At 55.6% G+C, this 21906-nt stretch overlaps 1 protein-coding gene across 2 annotated transcripts; it reads left to right on the forward strand.

Moving 5' to 3' along the window:
• The first annotated feature begins 9429 nt into the window (after window positions 1-9429).
• On the forward strand, window positions 9430-13625 carry NMUR1 (neuromedin U receptor 1). Of its 2 annotated transcripts, none has more exons than XM_056358723.1 (3): window positions 9430-9732; window positions 10360-11256; window positions 12547-13625. In XM_056358723.1, exons 2-3 carry the CDS (start codon window positions 10362-10364, stop codon window positions 12948-12950), a joined length of 1299 nt encoding a protein of 432 aa, XP_056214698.1. In that variant the 5' UTR covers window positions 9430-9732; window positions 10360-10361; the 3' UTR covers window positions 12951-13625. The 2 variants fall into 2 exon arrangements, with proteins under 2 accessions (XP_056214698.1, XP_056214699.1); XM_056358724.1 differs by lacking the exon at window positions 9430-9732 and adding an exon at window positions 9882-9993.
• Window positions 13626-21906: the final 8281 nt, after the last annotated feature.

Here is a 21906-nt window from a genome sequence, read left to right on the forward strand (position 1 = left end):
ATCCCTCCACTTAGAATTATCATCCTTAATCTTCTTCTGTCCCTTGAGTGTCCCCAGGGTCTCAAATAATGACAGTGACTTTTGTGTCTTATGGTAGTCCCCTGGGGTAGGTGTTATCTGGATCTGCCACCCTGCATGTGTCACCCCCTCTGGCTTCACTCCATCACTGTATGTGTCATGCCATAATTCAGCTCATGTGACTTGGCTTCTCATTCAGCCCATCCTGTGCTATACTGAGTGGGTGGGCTTGCCAGCATCCCTGGGTATGGGTACTATGTGTTTTATGGTGATGGTAGACACAGGTTGGATCTTTGCCCTGTGTCCCATCCTGTATTAATGCAGTGAGAGATGGGCTGGTGAGGTTTGCAGAGGTAGGAGGAAGATGTGCTTGGTGGGGTCGTGGCTTTGGGCTGAGGGAGGTGTGTTGCAATGCTGATGGGTTTGGTGGGGTGGGCAAGCCATGGAAAGCAGTGTTGGCCGAAGGCAGTTTCATCAGAGAGAAATGATCAGCTGGCCTGAGATGTTGTGAACTGTCACCCTTGAGTCCATCAACAGAGGCAACTCTTGCCTGCCTTGGTGACCTCTGCTTGCTGCTGAGGTGATGCCAACAACCCTGGGAAGCACAGGTGAGCTCTCTGCAAAGCCCAGACCTTAGCATTTCTCCCACTTCTGCTTTTTGCCCATCCTGGCGTGATATATCTGATCCATCCCAGCAGAAACTGGATTTCCTGGATGCTTCAGTCTCCCTTGCTCTGTGGTGACCCCTTCCTGGACCAACAGAACAGGTAGGTTATACAAGGAGCTGTGAACTCGCCCTGGAGCTCTCCTTGTATTCAGCTCCAATTTGCTGGCATCAAAACACCGCAAGTTTCTGAAGGGGCTGGATTTGCTGTCCTCTTCTGTTGGAGTCCAAGCACCCCCTGCTCTCTAGCACGGTAGCACCGCCGGTAGCTGTCTTGCAAATTGAGGTGGTGTTTGCTGCCTGTGCTCAGAGATGAACCCTGCCAGCTCCACCAATTTGCTAGATCTTTTTCCTCAGCAGGCAGGAGTATCTTAGGCTGTTTGCTTACATTTGTGGCTTTTTTTCCTTCCTGGGGCTCAGGCCACTTTCATTCATACAGGCCACTTTCATTCATACAAAAGCTGCCATGTTGGCATCCCTGGGAGCTGGTGGTGTGCTTTGAGTTTTGATTCTCTTTAGCTGAAGCACAAACTTTCTACTAGAAAAAAATGAAAGTGCACGTGTGTGTCCTACTTTATTTTTTGTAGTTGAATTTATCTTTTGAATGCAGAGCAAGCCTGGAAAAGTCCAGCCCTGAAGTTTATCAGTGCCTGGAAAGTGAGGCTTAGAGTAAAAACCTGTCCCAGGACCTGGTGCAGAGCATGGTGGTACTTGCATAAAGATGCAGAGAGAGTATATTGTCCTATGCCTGGCAGTCTTGCTCTTGGGCTGTGTTGAAAGGGCTTTGAATGTGGCATGTGGGACAGGTAGGTCTGTATGAAGGGTTGACAGCACTCTTGGCTGCCAGCTGGGTAGGGAGGTGCTGGGGCTTCACTGGGGACGCTGAGCACAGCTCTGCCAGGAGATCCCTCCAATTTACCGTCAGCACCAGGGTCCATACTTGGTTGAAATGCTGTGTCAGAGACTGCTGTGATGTTTCAGGTGACAGCGTGGCAATTGGCTTGCGGTGACCCTCTCCAAAGCCTTCTCGCCTCTCCCACCTGACCCATGCAACTTTCCCTGAGAGAGGATGCTGCAGATGTGAGGAGGGGTCCCTGTTCTTCTCCCTGAAGCAGCCAACCTCTTACTGCCAGCCCTTTTTATTCCCAGTGAACCAGTAAAAGTGCCAGCAACTAGTGCAAGATATTACCACCATCCCCAGTCACCAGCCGTCATGCTGCAAAGACAAGAAGCAATAAGGAAAATTGCAGTGCCATTAATGTTGTGATTAAAATCAGTGTCTGGCGTGACAGTATGAAGAACAAGACACTTGCAGTAGACCCTGTCCCTGCTACCATCATGGCCCTGTTCCTCTGCGCTGCCCTATGCTGGACCAGGGAGATGCTCATTTACAAATGACTTCAGGGGCAAGTGCGCAGACCCTGTCATGCGTTTCTCTCCTTCTAGCCTACATCTCTATTTGCTGCCATGTTTGTGTTTCAGTGGGATGATGTTGTAGTTTGTTGGGTTTTTTTATGGCTGGAGGATTTGATCTTGATGCAGTTTGTTACTACGTGGTAAATGGGGTCCCATAATAGATGTTATTTCCTCATCTGGTGTTTGTTTTTTTTTTTTGCAGAACTGGAGCAGCCATTTTTCCTTCCAGCTGAAAGCCTCTTCCAGTCCCATTTAAAGGCTTATGAATCAGGTGCTGAGAGCCATGCATAGGCAGGGAATGAGTATCTGCCATGAGCCGAGTGGGAGAGGTAGTAAAAGTCCCAGCAATCAGTCCTCAGAGACCCAGGGGAACCTTAAATCAACTTGCAGATGTGAAGCGGCTGTGAATGGAGGGGAGGGAGGCTGTCCCTGTGCTGTGCCATGTAGTTATCTATTTTTGGTAACTCATAAAGGAGGAGGTTTGGAAAGGTATAAATAGAGCCCATAAAATGACTTTTTGATGCTTGGGAAGATGCCCTGGATCCATGCTCCATTTAAAAGTGCTTCAGAGAAGGTAGCTGAGGGGATTCCAAGCTCGTTACGGGTTGGCTGGGATGTGTTCAGCTGGCAAAATGCTCCTTTGGTGTACCCTGGCTTGGCCAGGCACCGCGTCCTTCCTGCCCATCCGGTGTCGCAGCCACAGAGCAGGTTTCAGTCAGAAGAAGGGATTTCCATCATGGCTTGTTTGCTGCCCCTTGGGCCCACAGAGCATTCTGCTGCAGCCCTGGGACTTGCTGTGGGCTGCAACTCATCCTCTCCAAGCTGGGGTTTTCCAGGTTAAGGAAAACATGGTGGTAGCAGTGCCCTGAGTGTGGGGTAAGGGGATGACCCTTCCTGCAACTGCATCTCTACTCTCCAGGTACAAAATGCCATCTCCATCACTGGTTGCAATGCCAGCATCTGCTCTGCTGACCCTGCATGAAGCCACCGAGCAGTGTCAGACAGGAGCAGAGGGAGGTGGTGAGGGGGAGGCAGGAAAATGGTGTGTTATTAGCAAAGCCCTGGCTGACAGACACATCTGTACCTTGAGAAGTAACCTGATGCTTTTTTCATCTTGGGTGATTCATCCTGGCCTCAGAAAAACATGGTCTCCAGCTTTGTGCTGGATGGGGGCACAGCACTGAGGCTTTTGTCAGGATGCCCTGGCTGCAGCCAGCCCTCATCCCGCTCCATCACTATGCGATGGGCATGGCCAAGACAGCACCCCTGGGTAGCTCAGCCTGATGAGGATCTGGAAAAGGCCAGTGCTCCTGCCAGGTGAAAAAGCATTTCAAGTCTGTGCTGGACCTGATTAGTAAAATTATGGTTGCCATGGAGCCCAAATACCTGCTCAGAGAGTGCCTGCCTTCCCCTGTCCCCCCAGCAGACCTGAGGACCACTCGCCATTTTTGCTGTTCCTTAGAAAGCATATTGCTTTTTTCCCAGTGAACATTGAAATGGTCCTTCCCACCTGCCCCTTTGCTTCTGTCTCAGCACAGTTTGGAGTGGAGGAGAAATGCCCCTTCCCATCAATGTCTCAAATGAGCTGCGGGGCTTCAGGTGCAAGGGAAAAACCCCAGGGTGTGAGCAGGGTACCAGCCCTGCATCCCACAGGGATGCAGTTAGCTGTCCCAGAGGCTCCTTGCTAGTTCCTTTGCTGGGAGCCCGCACCTTGGAAAGTGTGTGGGCAGGTTATGACCAGCTCAGAAAAGGGGACTTGGAGATCTAGAAGGAGCTGCCACTCTTGGGAGAGATTAACAAGTCACCTGTTCAGGCTGTGTGAGAGGGGGTGAGGAGGGTAACAATGTTGAGATGAGATTTTTACACAGTGGAAAAAAGGCCTTTAGAGAGTTAGTGACTGGAAACACAAAGGGTAGCAATGGGCAAGAAATTTCTAGAGGAGGGTGTCCCACACCAGGCAAGGTTGTGTGGGTGGGCTCTGCTGGGTAAATGACAGCAGCACTGCTTTGGAAAGATCACACCACTGACTTGCATTCACCTCCAGCTATGTCGCTGCAAAATCACCCAGATGCAGGTCTGGTGCCCTATGGGTCTGAGTGGCCCTTCCTGGCCCTGGGGACTGAAAGGAGCATCCTCCTCCTCTGTGAGATGCATCCTCTGGATGCATCACCTCCGGGTGACCAAAGAGGGGTAGAAGGCAGCTCCTAGCAGGGAGACAAGACCCTCTTACATCCTTGTGGTGAAGAGATTTGTTTGTTTTCCAAGGGAAGAGGGTTTATTCTTGTCCCTAAAGCTTCACAACCCTGTTCTGTCCATGCTGTCCATCTCTACCTGGGAAGGTTTGCTGCAGCAATAACCTGTGAAGGGGCTGCTTATCCACTTGCTTCAGTGGCAGCGAGGGATGCACCCCGAAGGCTCTTGCCTGCTGCAGGGTGGTGGCACAGGGAGGGGACAAGTGACTGTATGTGCCCCAGTTCCCCTCAGATGCAGTGTCACTCTGTGCCGGGGTGGGTTTTTATGCTCAGGACCAGAGGCTATTAATTAAAACTGCAAAATGGGAAGAAATGGGGGGACAGAGCAAAAACAGCTCTGTAAAAGGCTGTGCTGGCCTGCCCTGCGATTGCCAGGAGTGGATGCAGTTGGTTATTAGGGCTGCAGCTTTCAGGCTTCAAAGCTGCTGTTTGTCTTCTCTTTTGGCCTCTTAATTCTCCTGGCAATGCTGCAGAGCTGGCCTTGCTCAACCTCCGTGTGCCAGCCTTAACCCACATGTGGAGGGACAGCCTCCGTACTGGCTGGCTTGCTGGGAGGGATGGGTGCATGCACGGAGCGGGAGAAAGGCTGAGGGGAGGAAGACTGGAGAGATCCTTTGAGCTGGGGTTATGTAGGGAGCCTTGTGGGTGCTCCTAGCTTGCTTACTTGCTGCTGAAATTTCCAGTCCAGCTCAGAGATGCTCTGGCCACAGAGATGGCTGGACTGTGGCCAACAAATCATGGCAAGGAGTGGGTTTGATGTGCTTCTGGCTATGCCCACTGCTGCCTCCCTGGGCAGGGTTACTATAAAATATGTGATAAGGGGAATAGGCTTAAGGGCCATGCTCCCATGTACAGGTCGCCCTCTTTTAAGCAGCAGGGGCGCACTGATGGAAGAGGGGTTACCACCTCCTGGTTATTTGGTTTATCAGAAAATCGAAAAACAGAAAGGATCACTGAAGTACTGTCAGGCTTGACTTGGTGGGGAGGGGTAGCAAGAAACAGATGCCAAGGGGAAGAAGTGATGTGCAGTCCCAGAGAGCTACCAACTCTTCTCAAAGAGATAAAACAGCAGGTAGGGTGGGAGCAGCTGTTGAGGCCCCAGTTATGGGGAAAGCTCCAGCAGGCTGATATGAATGGTGGCGGAAAAGGGGAGGCAGAGGAAGAAGGATCCTCAGTACAGTGGTTCTGGTGTCCCAGCAAAGCCAGGTCTAGGAGAGCTGGACCATAAGTGAGTAGGACAGGGAGGTCTGTTGCTACCTGGAAGCCAGGATCTGGCAACTTAGAGGGGGACAGATGGACCCATGGTTCAGCTCTGAGTGAACTAAGCTCTGTCTGGTCCTTGCTTGTTGCAAACCATCCAAACCATCCTTACCATGTGCCCATTGCCTTCAGCTAGGAATGAAGACTGCAGAGAAACAGATGCTGAAGTTTGGTAAGAGCTCAGCAGCATCTCCATTGCTTTGCTCCAACCCAAGCAACCTCTGAGCCCCCCAGTCCCAGCAGACATCCCCTCATCCCCATAGGGGTGGAGGACAGATGAGCTGTGGGAGTCCCTGCAGGGACAAGGACACAGGTGCAGAGCTCAGGGGGCTGGGCAGGGGTGATGAACAGGACAGCGGTGGGAGACATCATGGCTGCATGCAGGGAGGAGCCTTTGCCCCAGGGATGGGAGAGATGGCTGTGCCACAGTGCACAGAGCCCAGGGAGCAGCTGGGATTGTGCTGGGAGCCGGCCGCCTGTGTGCGTGCTCAGCAGGGTGGCCAGGAAACAGGGGGAGGCAGATGAGGATGGAAGGGAGAGAGAAAGGATGGAAAATGAGATAGATTTTCAGCAATGCTTCGTTCCCTGATGCATTCCCTCAAGTGGGCTTTTGCCTAGGTTTCTGGTGCCTCAGTGGTACAGCACAACCTGCCTCAGCACCAGCATGGATCCGTCCCCTGCCTTGGACATCCCCCAGGGAAAAAGGCAGCCTGTGCATAGTCTGGAGGCAGGGAGAGAAATCTGTGCCCATCAGCTACTGTTTCTGGCTCTGCCACCCAGGGGCTGTGGTCTGCAGCGTGCCAGCTCCCTAACATTGTCGCCCACCCTGGCATCTGCGTAGCCAGCCCTGCTGAACCCCTGCCAGCATTGCCCAGCTGCTGTTCCTGAGTCCTGTTCCTGCTGTCACCAGCACTGTGCCATAAACCCCAGTGTTTTAGTGTGTTTCCAAGCCCAGAGGGGACAAGGTTTCGTTGCCTTAATCTCTCCCATAGAGGGGCAGCACCTCTTCTCCCTCCTAGTTCCAGGCGCTATTTCCAGCTTGTTGCGATCTTCCCTTGCGTAATGTCTTGTTTACGCTCCTTTACCCTCCAGCCCTTTGGCTTCAGTAGTTCCTCTCCTCTGCTGTGAGATGATTTCCCGAGGAAAGTCATGTCTCAGGGTAGCCTTGGACCCCTGTGGCGTTCCTCCTGCCCATTATTATCACTTTTTGGGGACAGAGCTGGCAGAGATCACTCACACCAGCACAGTGGCCTGCAGGACAGGGAGGTGATAGGCTGATTTTCCCTCTGCTGCCAGCCTGGGCAGAGGCCGGGCTGGGCACTCTCAAGGCTTTCTCAAGGATCTTTGTGCCTTATTAAAACTGGGAGGAAAAATGTCTCCAGGGTTTTGTGGGATCAGTTCCCACCGTGTACATCACTCCCTTGGGTTGGTCCAAGCACACTGTCCCCACCTGCCACATCCTTCCCCCTGGGTGCTGCACTCTGCTGCTCTCCTTTGGCTTTATTTCACCAGCCAGCAGGGAAATGGGGTGCTGTGTCCCCCCCCTCAGCTGGCACCCTGTACCCCCAGGGTGCTCTGGAGTAGTGTGCCAAGGTGTGTGGTCCATGTGGGTGGCTCCTGAGCAGGGGTGGTGCCGAGTGCTCTGCTCCAGTGCCAGGCTGTGCCTGGTGGCCCTGGGGACATTTGTGCCCAGTCGTGTCCTGCCAACCATCTCTGGTTGCACCCAGGCTCTATTTGCTTCCCTGTGCAACAGCAGCAAGCTGGAGCACTCCTGTGGGCACCGAGCCTCCTGGGAAGAAGGGCACCAGTGGGAGCTTGGTGCCTCAGTTTCCCCTTGGGCCATGGGAGGGAAGGGGGTGAGCGGTGCTGCTGCTGTGTGCTCTGGCATCAGGAGGGTGATTTTGGGGGTGCAGGACTCCAGGAGCACTGTCCCGATGCTGGAGGCTGCTGGATCCTGGCAGCAGGCACGGGGCTCAGTGGCACAGCGAGCTGTGCTGGGGCTCAGCTCGGGTGGGAGCTGGGGAGGAGGCGGCAGGTCTCTCCCGGCTCCTTCTCCAAGATCCCCGTCCTGCCTGCTCGAATCCAGCCCCGCCAAAGCCTCTTCCAGCTCCATCCTGCCCGCTCAGCCAGGCACTCCGCGCGCAGATGGCGCTGGGACGGGCTGGATGGAGGAGGGTCCCCGGGGTGCCCGAGCCCTTCAAGGTGTCATCCCGGGGTCGGGGGGCCGGGTCCCCCTGGGCTCTGCCACCCTCGGAGGGGCCGCAGGGACCGGTGCGCGCACCTGTGCCCAGGGTGCCCGCCCGTCCCGCGGGCTGGCAGTGCCCTCTGCCGTCGCACGGGGCGGCGGAGCGATGCGCAGCAGCTTCCCCCCTCGCTCGGACCCCTTCCCCACCAGGCACAGCCTCCCCGGTGTCACCCCCTTGCCCCGACCTCCCATCCACCGCCCCTTCCCCACCTCCGGGGGGCCGGGGCGGGCTGGAAAGCCCCCGCCCCGCTCCGCAGCCGTCAGCGCTTCTCCGCGGGCGGAGCGGGGCCGGGGCGGTGAGGAGGGGCGGGGGGCTCCGGTGGGCTGCCGCCCGGGGAGGGACGTGGTGGGGGAAGAGAGGAGTGGGGACCCGCAGCCCTGCCGCACGGCCGGGGGCACGGGAACGCGTGAGTCAGTGTCGGGGTGTGCGCGTCTGCATGCTTGTGTGTGTGGGCATGTATGTGTGCAAACATACGTGTGTACTGTGTGTGCATGTGTGTGTGCAAGCATTTATGTGTGTAGTGTGTGTGCAGGCATGTATGTGTGTGCAAACATACGTGTGTGCATGTGTGTGTGCAAGCATTTATGTGTGTAGTGTGTGTGCAGGCATGTATGTGTGCGCAAACATACGTGTGTACTGTGTGTGCATGCGTGTGTGCAAGCATTTATGTGTGTAGTGTGTGTGCAGGCATGTATGTGTGCGCAAACATACGTGTGTACTGTGTGTGCATGCGTGTGTGCAAGCATTTATGTGTGTAGTGTGTGTGCAGGCATGTATGTGTGCGCAAACATACGTGTGTACTGTGTGTGCATGTGTGTGTGCAAGCATTTATGTGTGTAGTGTGTGTGCAGGCATGTATGTGTGCGCAAACATACGTGTGTACTGTGTGTGCATGTGTGTGTGCAAGCATTTATGTGTGTAGTGTGTGTGCAGGCATGTATGTGTGTGCAAACGTGTGTAGTGTGTGTGTAGGCATGTATGTGTGTGCATGCATCTGGGTGTGTGCATGCATCTGTGTGTGCAGGCATGTATGTATGCACACATGTATGTGTGCACACACGTGCATGGGCATGTATGTGTGTAGGCATGTATGTGTGTGCATGTATACGTGTGTGTAGGTATGTTTGTGTGTGTATGTATGTATTTGTTTGCATGTCTGCACACGTTTATGTACAAGTGTGTGTGTGCAATGGGTCTGCATGCAGCTACACAGCTGCCGAGCAGGAACGCTGCCCTGCGGCTGGGGGTGTCCCCAGGACTGGGTGCCAGCACAGAGGGCAGGTGGGAGCACAGACAGACAGACACTGGGTACAGGGAGGGAGCAGACCCCGGTGAGGAGCAAGGGGTGACACTGCGAGTGCAGCAACTTCCTCCCTCTGAAGTGTGAGGGGAGCCAGCTGGAGCCAGCTGGTCCAAGGGGGAGTGACTCGGGTAACCCAGGGGTTGGACATCTGGAAGCGGGGAGACCCCAGGAAGCGGCTGGGGCCCTCTGCATCTCCCCAGACGAGCCCGGACGAGCGGTGGGTGCTGTGCAGGCCCCCATGCCTGGCAGTGTCAGGATGGCAGCGGGGCTGATGGATGCCGCACCACGCAGGCCACGCAAATGGCAAATCCCTGCGTTGCGAAGGCTGCTGGTGGGGCTGGAGGCGGCTGCACCTCCCTCCCCCGGGACTGTCTTAGAGTCAGTGGAGTTTATTACTTTAACGTTATTTCCTCTCTCTGAAGAGCATCTTTTCAGCAGCGCTGCTTTGTGAACCAGGAGCCAGCCCCCAGCAGGGGTAGGGTCTCGGTGCCGGGTTTTGCTGCCCCAGCGGTGGGAGAGGAAGCCCCCGGCTCACTCGCCAGCCTCTCTCTGATGGAGGACGAGAGGGAGAAGGTGGGTAAGGACAGGCAGCTTCTCGGAGCTGAGCTCGGGGGAGAGAGCGGCGGCAGGATTTCATTAGCCTGCCTCTTAAGGCAGTGAGTATCCATCCCCTCCCATGCTCCCTCCCCAGCCCGACCCTGTGTGGCGCAGGAGTGGTGGGACCTCAGCCTTCATCTGGAGCTTCTCAGCAAGCCATACGTCCTTCTTGGGCTGGAAAATCAATTTTCCTTCTGGCTGTTTTACGGTCACCCTGTCAGCTCCTCTGCACAGCCGGTAGAGTTGGAGCTGGGATCGATTTTTGGGGTTGGCTTTGGGGCTGTACCCTGCTCTGCTTTGGGGAGCAGGGAAAAGGGAGAGCTTTGCTAACATCCCCCGTCAAGGGGGCAAAGGGCTGAGGAGTTGTTTGTGAGTGGGAAATAGGACAAGGAGTGCTTGGGAACCCTGGAGGGAGGGTGGGGGGTAGATTTTGGATGGTTTCCCAAGAAAGGCTGTGGCTGGGGTAGGATGGCTGCAAGGGTGCAGAGCTGTGGCGATCAGCGTCATACTGGGAACCTAACACCAGTGGGGAGAGGGGCAGAGGGAGCAGGGGCAGCAGAGGGGTTGGGAAAGCATGCCACAAACCTCCCCGTCTCTCCGCAGCCATGAATCCGTACGTCAGCTGCTCCAGCCCTGAGTTCCCCCTGCCTCAGCAAGACTTTCCTGTGGAGCCCATCAGCCCTGATCTCTGCAACAGGACTCACCGAGCGACCTTGTTCGACCCCAAGGATGCCAACCTGACAGAGGAACAGCTGCGGGATAAGTACCTGGGACCCCGACGGTCTAGCTTCTTTGTCCCAGTCTGTGTCATCTACCTGATGATCTTTGTGGTGGGGGCTGTGGGCAACACACTCACCTGCATTGTCATCCTCCGGCACCGGTTCATGAGGACCCCCACCAACTACTACCTGTTCAGCCTGGCCGTGTCCGACCTGCTGGTGCTGCTGCTGGGGATGCCGCTGGAGCTGTATGACATGTGGAGCAACTACCCCTTCCTGCTGGGCGCCAGCGGCTGCTATTTCAAGACGTTGCTCTTCGAGGCCGTCTGCTTCGCTTCCATCCTCAATGTCACAGCCCTGAGCGTGGAGCGCTACATCGCTGTGGTGCACCCACTCAAGGCCAAGTATGTGGTGACCAGGAACCACGCCAAGAGGGTCATCATCACTATTTGGGTCTTGTCGGTCATCTGCTCCATCCCCAACACCAGCCTCCATGGGCTGCAGCCTCTCTACGTGCCTGGCCGCGGGCGGGTGCCTGATTCGGAGATCTGCACCCTGGTGAAGCCACGCTTGACCTACAACCTCATCATCCAGATTACCACCATCGTCTTCTTCTTCCTGCCCATGGGAACCATCAGTGTCCTCTACCTGCTCATTGGCCTGCAGCTCAAGAAGGAAAAGATGTTGGAGACCTTGGGAGCGAAGTCCAGCGGCAGCGGCAAGTGCCACAACACCCGGGGGCAGAAGAAAGTCAAGAGGAGGCAGGTCACAAAGATGCTGTGTGAGTCTGATGCTGGGGAGTGTGATGCTGGGGATGGGCAGAGCCAGGGAGTATCTCCCAAGGCTCTGTTGGAAGGGTGCTGTGGGGGAAACTGAGGCACAGGTGGTCCAGAGCACTGAAGCAGGGCTGTCCCAGAGGAAGGCTGCGGGGCTTGCTTGTGGGATATCAGGGCAAAGACAGATCTGGTGGCTCCAGTCCACCAGCGAGGGTTGCTTATGCCAGCTCCTTCCTAGCCATGAGACCTCTCCTCCTCAATGAAAGTGCTGGGTGAGAAAGGGAAAGGAGGTGGGTTGGGATGGGGGAACCTGCTCCCTGTCCCCCAGCCAGACCTCGCATGCTGGTCTGGTGGTGGTGGTGGTGGTATTTCCCAGAGGGGGATCATTCCTACCCAGTCCCACAGCCTCTGCAACTGTCCTGGGGCAATGATGCACTGACCCAAGGCCGGACTGGAGCATCCCTCCATCCCACCGCTCTGTGTTCCTGCTTCCCTCCCCAGTTCTGTCCCTGCAGCCCCTGGCCCCCTTCTTGGCAGTGGCAGCCGGCTGCCCTTGGCTAGCTTTCTCTCCCCGGCACGCTGACCTCCGCGTGCTCCCAGCCCCGTGATGGTACAGTGATGGCAGGTTGCCCAGCACAGTCCATCCGCAGGGCCAGGGCTGCTTCTCCGCCATGTCCCAGACAAGTGGTAACCCCGCTTCCCCCAGCACCAGGGCTGGGACGGGGACAAAGGGGGACCTGTCCCTTGCGTGCAATGCAGATGCAGCGTGGCATGGGCAGGGCAGGGGACCCCAGGACCACCTATACATCACCCCCTTTCCTTTCCATCAGCAGAGCGGGGTTATAAAAAACCCTCCAAAACCAGAGCAGAAGGAAAGGGCACAAATAGCTCTTGCTCCTTGGACTTTGCTGGTGAGGGTGGCAGGGTTCCCGGAGGCTGGATGCCCACAGGGGCATCCCCCAGCCATGCTGCATGGCCCTGGGGCTGTGGCAGGGCCAGCTGCCTGCTGATGGGGAGCAGAGACACATGGTGCAGCAGTGCCTGGAGCAGCCTGGCAGGAGTTGGAGGGAGGAGATCCTGTCCAGACCTCCAGCCTCTCCACAGCAAGTCAAAAAGGCACTGGGGGGGTCCTTCCCCTCTCCCCCTTCCCCTCATCCTTTCCCTCTCCCGTGCTTTTTTGGGTGTTCTTTGCTATGGCCAAAGCCAAAACTGGGCAGCGCTTGGCCAGGGACTGGAGGACCCTTGGGGGGGTGAGTCCCATCCCCTCAGTAACAGCAGCTCCTCGGCTCCCACAGTTGTGCTGGTGGTGGTGTTCGGGATCTGCTGGGCCCCCTTCCACACAGACCGCCTTGTCTGGAGCTTCGTCTCCACCTGGACCAGCCACATGCTCCACATGTTCCAGTATGTCCACATCATCTCGGGCGTCTTCTTCTACCTGAGCTCAGCCGCCAACCCCATCCTCTACAACCTGATGTCCACCCGCTTCCGGGAGATGTTCAAGGAGGTGATGTGCCATGTTGGCCACGGTCCACTGCGGTCACGGAAATACTCACCCAGTGTCACCCGCACCACCACCCGCAGCACTGAGTGCGAGCCCATGCCCGGCACCAACGGGCTGCCCCTCTCTGATGCTGACGAGTTCGAGCTCGAGGAGGTGGAGGGTGGCCAGGCCACCACCCATGCAACATCCCTCTGCTGAAGAGTGGGAGGACACAGGGGGACTGGGGTCAGCTTTCCCCACCACCAGCATCCCCCTGACTATGGCACCCATCCCATGGTGGGGATCGGGGCAGGAGAGATGGAGGCATCCCTGCCTCTCTGTGCCATCCCACTGGGATGCAAAGACTGGTTCTTTTGACAGTGCTGCTCCAGGGACATGGTGGCAGTGGCGATGCTGTTGTGCCCTGGATGAAAAAGTTTGTGGGTGCCTTATCTCTGGAGACCTCCCCAGGGCCCTCTGGCATCGACGTGCCCCTTATTTTCTTGCACATCTCTTCAGTGGTGCCAGCCAGTGTCTGGCTGCAGGGTGCTGGTGTGGCTCTCTGCTCCCAGCCTTCCGCCTGCCCTGCATCCCGAGCCCATGAGGGCAAGGGAAGAAGTACAGCTGCTCCCTCAAGAGCTGGAGTCTGTGGGGGAAAATATGGGACAATGGGAGTCCCAGGCTGCCTGCAGCACCAAGGCACAGCGCTGTACCTGTCCATGTACCCCATGAATATGCCCTGCTCTCCCCTCTCTGACTCACATCTGGTGGGTGCCACCCTCCTCTTCCTCAGCTCACCATGGGCCCCTGCAACCCTGGGGAGTGTGTGGAGCCCTCCCTCCCCGCCCTGCATGGGCTAATCCTCATTGAGAATTAAAAATGCCGTTGACCTGCTTTGTGCCCTGGTTGCATCCCCCTGGACCCAGCTCTGCTCCCAGCACAGGACTGAACCTGGGCCATCCTCCTGGGCAGTGACAGGCAGGCCATGTGCCAGGGTGATGGGCACCAGGGGTGTCCCACCAGCTCTGCCTGTGAGCTCTGCTGCCTGTGGGCCTGGCCAGGCTCAGGGAACAGCACGGCAGGGAAGGCATGAGCAGCACCCTTCTTGGTGTCAGGGATGCTCGGGTTGAGCTGAGGTTGGGGCCATTGCAGAGGGGAAGCTGCCTCCAGAGCGGTGGCGATCAATTTGTCCCCAGACATGCAGCTCGCAAAATGTCATGAAAATGCCACGGGATGCGGGCTGGCTGGTCACGCTCCCACGGGCTGGAAGGACCCATCGATTTACTGTCTGTGATCAATGCTGCTGACTTCCTGGTGTATGCCAGGTCTTCCCACAGGATGAAATATTGAGGGTCCAGAATGCCACCTGAGGGGCTGGCCAAGCAGCTTGAGCTCTTGGCTTACACATCTTCCCCAGCCCTGGTTGCTCCCCTGGCTTGGCATCCCATGGCTGTGCCTCTGGGCAGCATGGATGTACCTGTGGGGCTCACCTGGGGACCTGAGCGCAAATACCAGAGGATTGAGCTCCAGACAGAGAGCTGGCAGCTGCTGCTCTCCTTCCAGCCCCTCCTAAGCACATCATATGGAGCCACAGCCAGGCCAGTAACAAAGAATGGGTGGGATTTGGGGCTTGCAAACTCCCTCCTGCCCCCATTGACCTGGTCTCTGGTTCAGGGGCAGTGGGGCCAGCTCCCCATACCCACAGCAGGATCTGCCATGGGCAAAGTGTTTGTGGGGTCCTGCTGTGTGCTGCGGGGTGAGGGTGGGCATGGGGCTGTGGTAACTTTGAGCTTCAGGGTCCTGCTGGCTGCTCACAGCCTCTCTCCAGATGATGTCAGCATGGCCAAGAGCATCAAGATCCATCTATTTCCTTCCCTTTCCGGCTCTCATCACTGATGGTCCTGGCAGGGGACAGCACCCTGGTAGCCATGCAGGGCCCCTCGTAACTGCTGTGCAGGTGGACATGACTGTTGTCTCCTTGATGGCAGTTATTGCCCCATGTCACTTCACCCAGCCACAGATCTCCAGGGAATGGCTTTTCAGTGGGTGGTCAACAGCGTTTAATCATGCAGCAACAGCTGCCCGTGTGGAGATTCAGGGTCCCTCTGCTGTGAGCTGGGAGGGCGCATCCCCGTGCTTGTGAGCAACCAGGCAGCTCAAGGATACGGCTGTGGCCACTGCAGCTCAAGCTGCTTGGTCAGTGCCAGAGGACAGTGTGTCTCCCCCCGGGGTTTTTTGGGGGTGTCCTGGGACTCAGCACAGCTGGAGTGGAGTTCAGAGCAGCCGGAAAGGTGAGGCACTGGCTTTGCCTTCATCCAGCCTTGTGTCCCCAGCTGCCCTGCTGTCTCCTCATCTGGGACTGCCTGTCCCCCTTGGCTACTCCAAATTCCCCTCTCTGAGATGCAGGAGGGGAATGTGCTGCTGAGGCCCTGGTGTGTCAGGTGGCCATGCTGCGGGCTGCCCCACTGCCTGCCCCCTGACCCCCCCAGCTCGGCCAGGGATCGCCCTGGAAAGCATCCCAAAGGCTTGCCAAAGCTGCAGCTGCAGTGTGGCTGGTGGCACCTCCTGGGTGGAGATGCATGGGCAAACTTTGCTCCCCTGACCACGGTTTTGTGACAGCGTGTGGAGAAAACCCCAAGTCCCCAGGTACCGTGTGCCAGCTGGGCTCATGAGAGATGTTGCAACTGAAGGCTCCCAGGCTAGTCCTTTAATCCCATAATTAATTTTAGTAAAAGCTGCAGTCAGGGCCTGAAACCTAATAGAAAAGGAACGCGTCTCTGAGAGTGGTTTCACAGGGAGGGTTTTACACATCTCCATCAGCAGGAGGGCAGCGGCTGCTGGCTCCTGCCTGGCTTGGCCTTGTTGCAGCCCCCAGGAAGGGAATTACGGTGCCTGTTTGCTCCAAGGAGGATGCTCCCTGCTCACCTGCGCCCTTGGGGTCAGCCTGGTTCCCTGCCACCTTCCCGGTATAAATTGGAGGGATTATTTCTGCTGGGGAGGTGGTACAGAAGCCAGAGCCTTGCCGGGGGGGGGGGGTGGGGGTGGGGGTTGAGGGGCAGCAGAAGCCAGGGATGGGGCGAATTGCTCCCACTCCTCATACATGTGTAACTGGCCGGGGGGGATCAACCGCCACAGGATGGGTGTAGGGGAAGGGGGGTCCCAAAACGCTGCCCGGGAGTTCTCAGCAGCTAAATGATCCTTCCAGAACCCAAGGGAGCCCAGAGGGCACGGAGCAGAGTGGTGTTGGGGGGCCGGGAGCTGGGGGGAGCGTGTGGAAGCTGTTGCTCCGGGTCATCTCTCAGAGCTGGGGGAAGCAACTCTGTCCCTGCAACACGGAGCACGTGGCCAGGTCGGGCTCCATGCCACCATCTCCTCTCCAGACACTTTGTTTCCTTTGTTGTTTGGGCTGTTCCCCAAAAGTTGTCCATCTGTCCTCCCAGATTTACAGCATGTCTGTCCAACAGCCGGTTCCTGCTTAACCACCCACTCCCAGCCCCGAGGGAACCCTCCTGTCCCCCCCAACCTGTGCCCACTCAGCACCCCTACAGCAAGCACCCATCCCTCCATCACGTCTGGCCCTGCTCCCAAGAGACTCCCTCTCTCCCAGCAGCTTGTGGAGCTCTTTCCCCCTCCCCCGCACTGCTGCATGCCCTGAGTGACACAGTATCTCCGGAGCTTCCAATAAAAAGATTTATCACCGTAGCTTTGAGGATTAAAAAGCAATCTATCTATGAGGCTGCCCCAGCCTTGTAAGGCTTTTTTTTTTGTACTGTGGTTGTTTGCAGCAGGCATGGGGTGTTTTGGTTTGGTTGGGTTTTTGTTTTTTTTGTTTTTGTTTTTGTTTTACAGAGCCAAATTCAAGTTTTACAGCAATTGCCTCATATATTTGGAGGCCTGATGGATGGCTCCGGCGAGCACCAGTGGATTTCTTGCCGCCCCTCTTCAGTAAGCAAGGGAAGAGTTGGGTTTTTCTTCCTTTGCACAGCAGTGGTATGGGGAAAACTCATACAGCATGAATTTGGCAAAGCCATTGCGTGCCTGGGGGCGAGCAGTCCCTGGCTGGGGTCAGGCGGTGGGGCAGATTCAGGCTGCCTGGCCATGGATGTGGCACGGCAGCCTTTCCCACCAAGAATCCAGACTTTGTAAAGAGAGCGGGAAAGCAGAAAAACGTAAATGTCAGGAAACCACTGTATGTGCTGGGTTTGAGCGTGGTACAGATTTAGGTGTTAAAAAAAAATATTTTTTTTGAACAATATTTCAATTATCCCTCTTACTCCAGGCCAGTGGTGGCAGTGGAAAGCTAACACCTAGTGTCTACAGGCTGGTGATGGGCAGCATAGAGGTAGGCGGGAGGACAAATAGGGTGAGAGAAATATATGTAGGATTTGATTCTGCTCCTTGGGGACACCTGTAGGCACAGCTATTAGCCCCACACCGAAGGCAGCCCACCTTCCTCCCCAGCTCCTTGGTGGCTTCCCAAAGAGCCAGGACCCACCCAGGAACCAGCTTCCCAGGAGCTGCGCATTGCAGGGAGGCTGGGAAGAGGTGGCGGGGGGGAGCAGAGCCCACCGCAAGGGCCTGGGTGGAGGAGCGCAGCCACGGCTCTGGATGCTCAGGCTGACTCAGCCAAGGTGCAATGTGACTGTCACCTGCACTGGGGACCTTCTTCTCCATGTCACAGCAGCCCAACAGCCCTGGAGGGGCTGGGCCAGATGCAGGGAAGGGATGGGCTCCCCGCATCCCACCTCTGCCTGCCTTAGGGCATGCAGGGACTGGACACACTGGGGCTAGAAGGGCAAAGGGCATCTCCAAGAAGTGAAGGTCTGTGTGTTATCTAAGGACCTCCCTGCCTGAAATACCACCGTCCTCATGTTCTCACAGCAGGGTGATGGGAAGGACAGAGGTGCAACACACGGTGCCCTTGCCCACAGCCTAGCAGCAATGTGCAGGGACATTTTCAGGGGCAAAGCGGCCCGTTGAAGCCACTGGACACCTTCACAAGCTTCACCTGGGGCAGGATCCAAACCACACCGCAACAGGTTAGAAGAGACAGTCTGTCTCCCACCTTCTCCCATCACGATGTGTTGTTGCTAAAGATGACAGAATTGTTGTCAGCAGAGCCTGTGTGATGCTTAAACTGGCTCATGGGGACACTTTGGTTAAGAAATGAAAGTGATGCGTAATTAGCGTGGCAGTAAGTGGATTAAAGCTGGCTGGATGGCAGACCTCTGGGGCAAGGAGGGATTGCTAACAACTGGTTGGGGATGGGGGTATCAGGCAGCCCAAGGCCCACCCACTGACCCTGAGCAGGTCCCCAGGGCTTGGGGAGAGCCAGTGCAGGACTTGGAGACTGAGCTGGAGGACAACAGTCTGCAAAGGGCTTCCCCACAGCCCACACAAGCTGTGTTTCAGGTCCTCAGCGCACACATCCCAGGGATCTGCCCTGGTCCCCTGTGTGGGATGTGGAGGATGAGGGGGCACCACCTCTCCGGTCCTCATTGGGGTGGAACAAATTCCAGCATGAAGAGGAAGGCTGGGATGCTCAGGCTGGGAAAACCTAACTTATCTGGCTTTTATATATTTAGGACCAGTGAAATATGAGCACAAGTTCCCAGGGGCAGTGGTGGAATCCCTTGAGGGGAAATGCCTCCTCACAGGTCAGTGCTTTTTCTATAAGGTCAGCTCTTCTTCAAATGTGGTTTTGAAGGTATTTGCTTTTGCTAAGGATGTGGTCTGCATTACAAAGTCAGGAAAGGAACAACAGCCCTTGCTCCCCCACCATGCCCAGACACCTCCCCTCCCTCCTGGCACGCAGAGCACCTGGCAGTACCCGGGCTGACCCACTCCGAAATGAGTTTGCAATGAAAACAAGTAAAAACCCGATGCAGACCCGTACTCAGGGCTAGACCCCAGCTGCCACATTACTATAGCAGCAGACTTTAATTACAGGGTTTTATCATTCTTTGTGCTTATCACAGCAGCCAGGGTGAGTTTGTCTTCTTGGTTTGGGACTATTTAATGTGGCACATTGGAGAAAACTGTCTGAGAGGCATCTGGAAGACAAACACATCTTTCTTGTTATCTTTCCTCAGCAGGTAGAGTGACTGTCTCACATTAACGACCATCTCACATTAATGATGCTGAGACCAAGTGTGAGACATCCCTTCCCACACCCAGAGTTTGCATCTGACCAAAAGCTGTATTTCACACAGGAATCAGCCTGGGGCTGCCAGGAGGGGAGGACACAGGTCCCCAGTGGGTATTTGGCAGGGACAGGACAGAGCGGCTTCCCCACGCAAGCCCCTCTCCATGCCTCGGCCAGCAGGCACCTGCAGGCACAGGAGCTGCCAACAGGCAGCAGAAAATAAAGACACATAAATAAATAGATCTGGATTTCCTCAGCTCCTGTGCCTGACCTCTGCAGGGACAGCTGATAAAAACCCTTTGCTGCCTGACACTTGCCTGTGCAGGCTCATCAAGAAGCTCAGCAGCACTGCCCTCCTTCATCCCGCAGCCAGGGGACCTTCCCAGGGGGCTGCAGGCTTATGGCAAGTGGTGGACAAGGTCCTGCTTTCCCCAGGGCAGGCTTTTGGCTTGTTGGTCCAAGTTGCTTTCAGGTAACTTTCACCCCCAAAAGCATCCCTATAGGTTGTCTGTCTGTCTGTCTGTCTTGACTGGGCCAGATCCCACAACCCACAACTCCCATGGCAGTGGCCTCAGCACACATATGGGTAACCCCTCCCTGGTCAGATCCTGCTGTGGCAGGCACCTGCTTTTCAGCATCCTGCTTGTAGGGAGAAACATAAGCCCTGATGCCACTTCCTCCCTTCCTGACATCTCCCACTACTCCCATTACTGCAGCCCTCAGGTTATCACTGGCCCAGAGCATCCTCTCCCCTTCACACCAACCCCTCCAGCACTTGCTTGGATTAATTCCTTTTAATTTCTCATCTCATGCTCAGAACAGCTGGGGCCAATTTGTGGCTGCTGTCACCAGAAAGAAATCAAGTTAATGACAAGAAAGCCATTATAATTGAGGAGACCCATCAAGCCTTACTGCTGTATTAATGAGGAACAGGGGAAGGTATTGCTGTTGCCTGCCCTGCTCATCTCTTCCCCCACCTAGAGCTCCTAGCTATCCCAGGAGCCCGCTGGCGACCCCAGGCTCAAGCTCCCTTTTTCCAGGTACTGCCTTTTATTCACATCCTGGTCTGTGCCTCTCTGTTTATGAGCTTTTTGCTCCTCCTGGTGTTTTCGAGTGATTTCTGCTCTGGTTAAAGGAAGATCTGCATCTCTCTCCTGCTCTTCAGTTGTCCGAACTCATCCTGGCTCCAGCTCCAAGCCTCTCTGCTGGGGCTGATTTAAAAAACCGCCTTGCACAGATGGAAAAGCAAATGGTTTGAGCTGGGTTTCATGTCTATTTTTCTGTGGCAATCCCCAGCTCGCAGGCGGTGAGTCCATCTGGCAGGAGCCTGAAACACAACAGCAGCGAGTGCCATGTGAGAGCATCATCTGTGTGAGCTGGGAGCCCTGCAAGAGGAGGGCTGGGTAAGGACTTCTTGATCCCCTGCCATGGAAGAAGGGAGACAGGTGGAAGTGATTTCTATTGACTGTGGTGGATGGCTGAATTAAATATACAGCAACAAAAAGCTAAAGGAAAGAAAACACAGTAAATGGTGAAAATGGGACTGAAAAGAACATGTTTGCATCCAGTGAGTGTGGCAACTGAAGAATTTAAAGGTTTTTCCTCCTGGAAAGAGAATTTGCCTCTCTGCTGATTGTCCCTGTGCAGATATAACTGGGAGATGTAATGGAGTTTAACCCTATTCCAAAAGCCAGGGGCTGCAGTAGGAGACCACCCATCCCTGGAGCTGAGGTGGTCTGACGAGTCATATTTGAGAGCACCTCCCTCCTTGCTGGGAACACCAGCCTTTGAGAGGTCCCTGCACCTGCTCGCTGTTCCTCCCAGCTCTTGACCTGCTTCCTCACCCCTAAAGTTTACCATCCCCCTGGCACAACAGCTCCAGAGCTGAGCAGAGCCTTTGGCTGACACTTGTGCAATTTCATTCTGTGCATGGGGGGGGGCTGGGGTCAGCAGTGAGAAAACCTGTGCATCGTTGATGACTTTCTCCCAAAACCTACTTGAAACAGGTTTGGGGGTCTCCAGCCCCCTTCATCTGGCTTTTCCATGCCAGTGATAATTTTGGTCACAAAGCCTGACTGTGCTTGAGCCAAAAATTGGGAGAACAATTTAAAACAATAGAAAAGACCGGGCCAAGCAACCTGGTATCCTTTCCATTCGGCACCCAGAGGGAGCCAGAGCATCCCCAAGCGTGAGCGGCAGGGCAATATGGTCCCACCACAGCCCTGCCCTGCCAAGAGACTTGCTTCAGCCACATCCCCTCCTTGCCGGTGAGGATGGGTCCTCTCCTGTGCCACGGCACCAGGGAGGGAGAATTCACAGGGTAACTGTTTTTGGCAGCTGGGATGCTTGCAGGTGTGATGTGGCCAATGGGCACTTGTCAGCATCTTCAGGACCTTCTGGTCTGATTTTCCCCTCATCCAAGAGGCTGCTTTGTGCGTGGTGCCAGCCCCACAAAAATAGGCTCATCCCCCAAGAGATAGATTTAATGTTTTTTTTGCAGAAAACGTCCAGGCATTTTCCCATGAGCCACCACATTGATGCTGACGTCCCCTCTGAACGCTGTCCCCCCTCAGTTCACTGCCTCCAGTCCAGCCTCAGTGGTGACAGAAGGATGATCTCCTTTCTGCAGGTGAGAGCAAGGGCAGAAGCAGAGCTAGCAGAACAATCCTGATTTTGTGCAAATACCCACTTGGGTCCAAGGCACTGGGGGAAAGAAAGAGGACTGACTATGAGTGAGCAAAGCAGGACTCTCCGTGCTTGGTGTATTTTTACACCCTCCAGTCCTTTCAGTGCTAAGTGCACCTTTTAATACCTAGAAGTTGAAGGTTTAGGCTATGCAGCACTGCACAAATCCTGCACTAATGGCAGTGCAAGTACACCTTGGTGCTCTTCTAGATCCATTATGGTTTGCCTTTAGCTGGTTTTCCAGCAAAGCTGGTGTTGGGGTCAGGGACTTGGGATGCGCTGGTCTCCCCTGCCTTTGCCAGGGGTGGAAGCAGCTCTTGGCCGAGCTGCAGGATCACTTCATTA

Source organism: Falco biarmicus, chromosome 13 (assembly GCF_023638135.1).
Source record: "Falco biarmicus isolate bFalBia1 chromosome 13, bFalBia1.pri, whole genome shotgun sequence".
NCBI lineage: Eukaryota > Metazoa > Chordata > Aves > Falconiformes > Falconidae > Falco > Falco biarmicus.

Bases quoted from the DNA above. Each gene is read 5' to 3' on its own strand.
- NMUR1 (XM_056358723.1), top strand. From the start codon at position 10,362: ATGAATCCGTACGTCAGCTGCTCCAGCCCTGAGTTCCCCCTGCCTCAG. The intron at 11,257-12,546 runs GTGAGTCTGATG...CGGCTCCCACAG, and splicing joins GCAGGTCACAAAGATGCTGT to TTGTGCTGGTGGTGGTGTTC.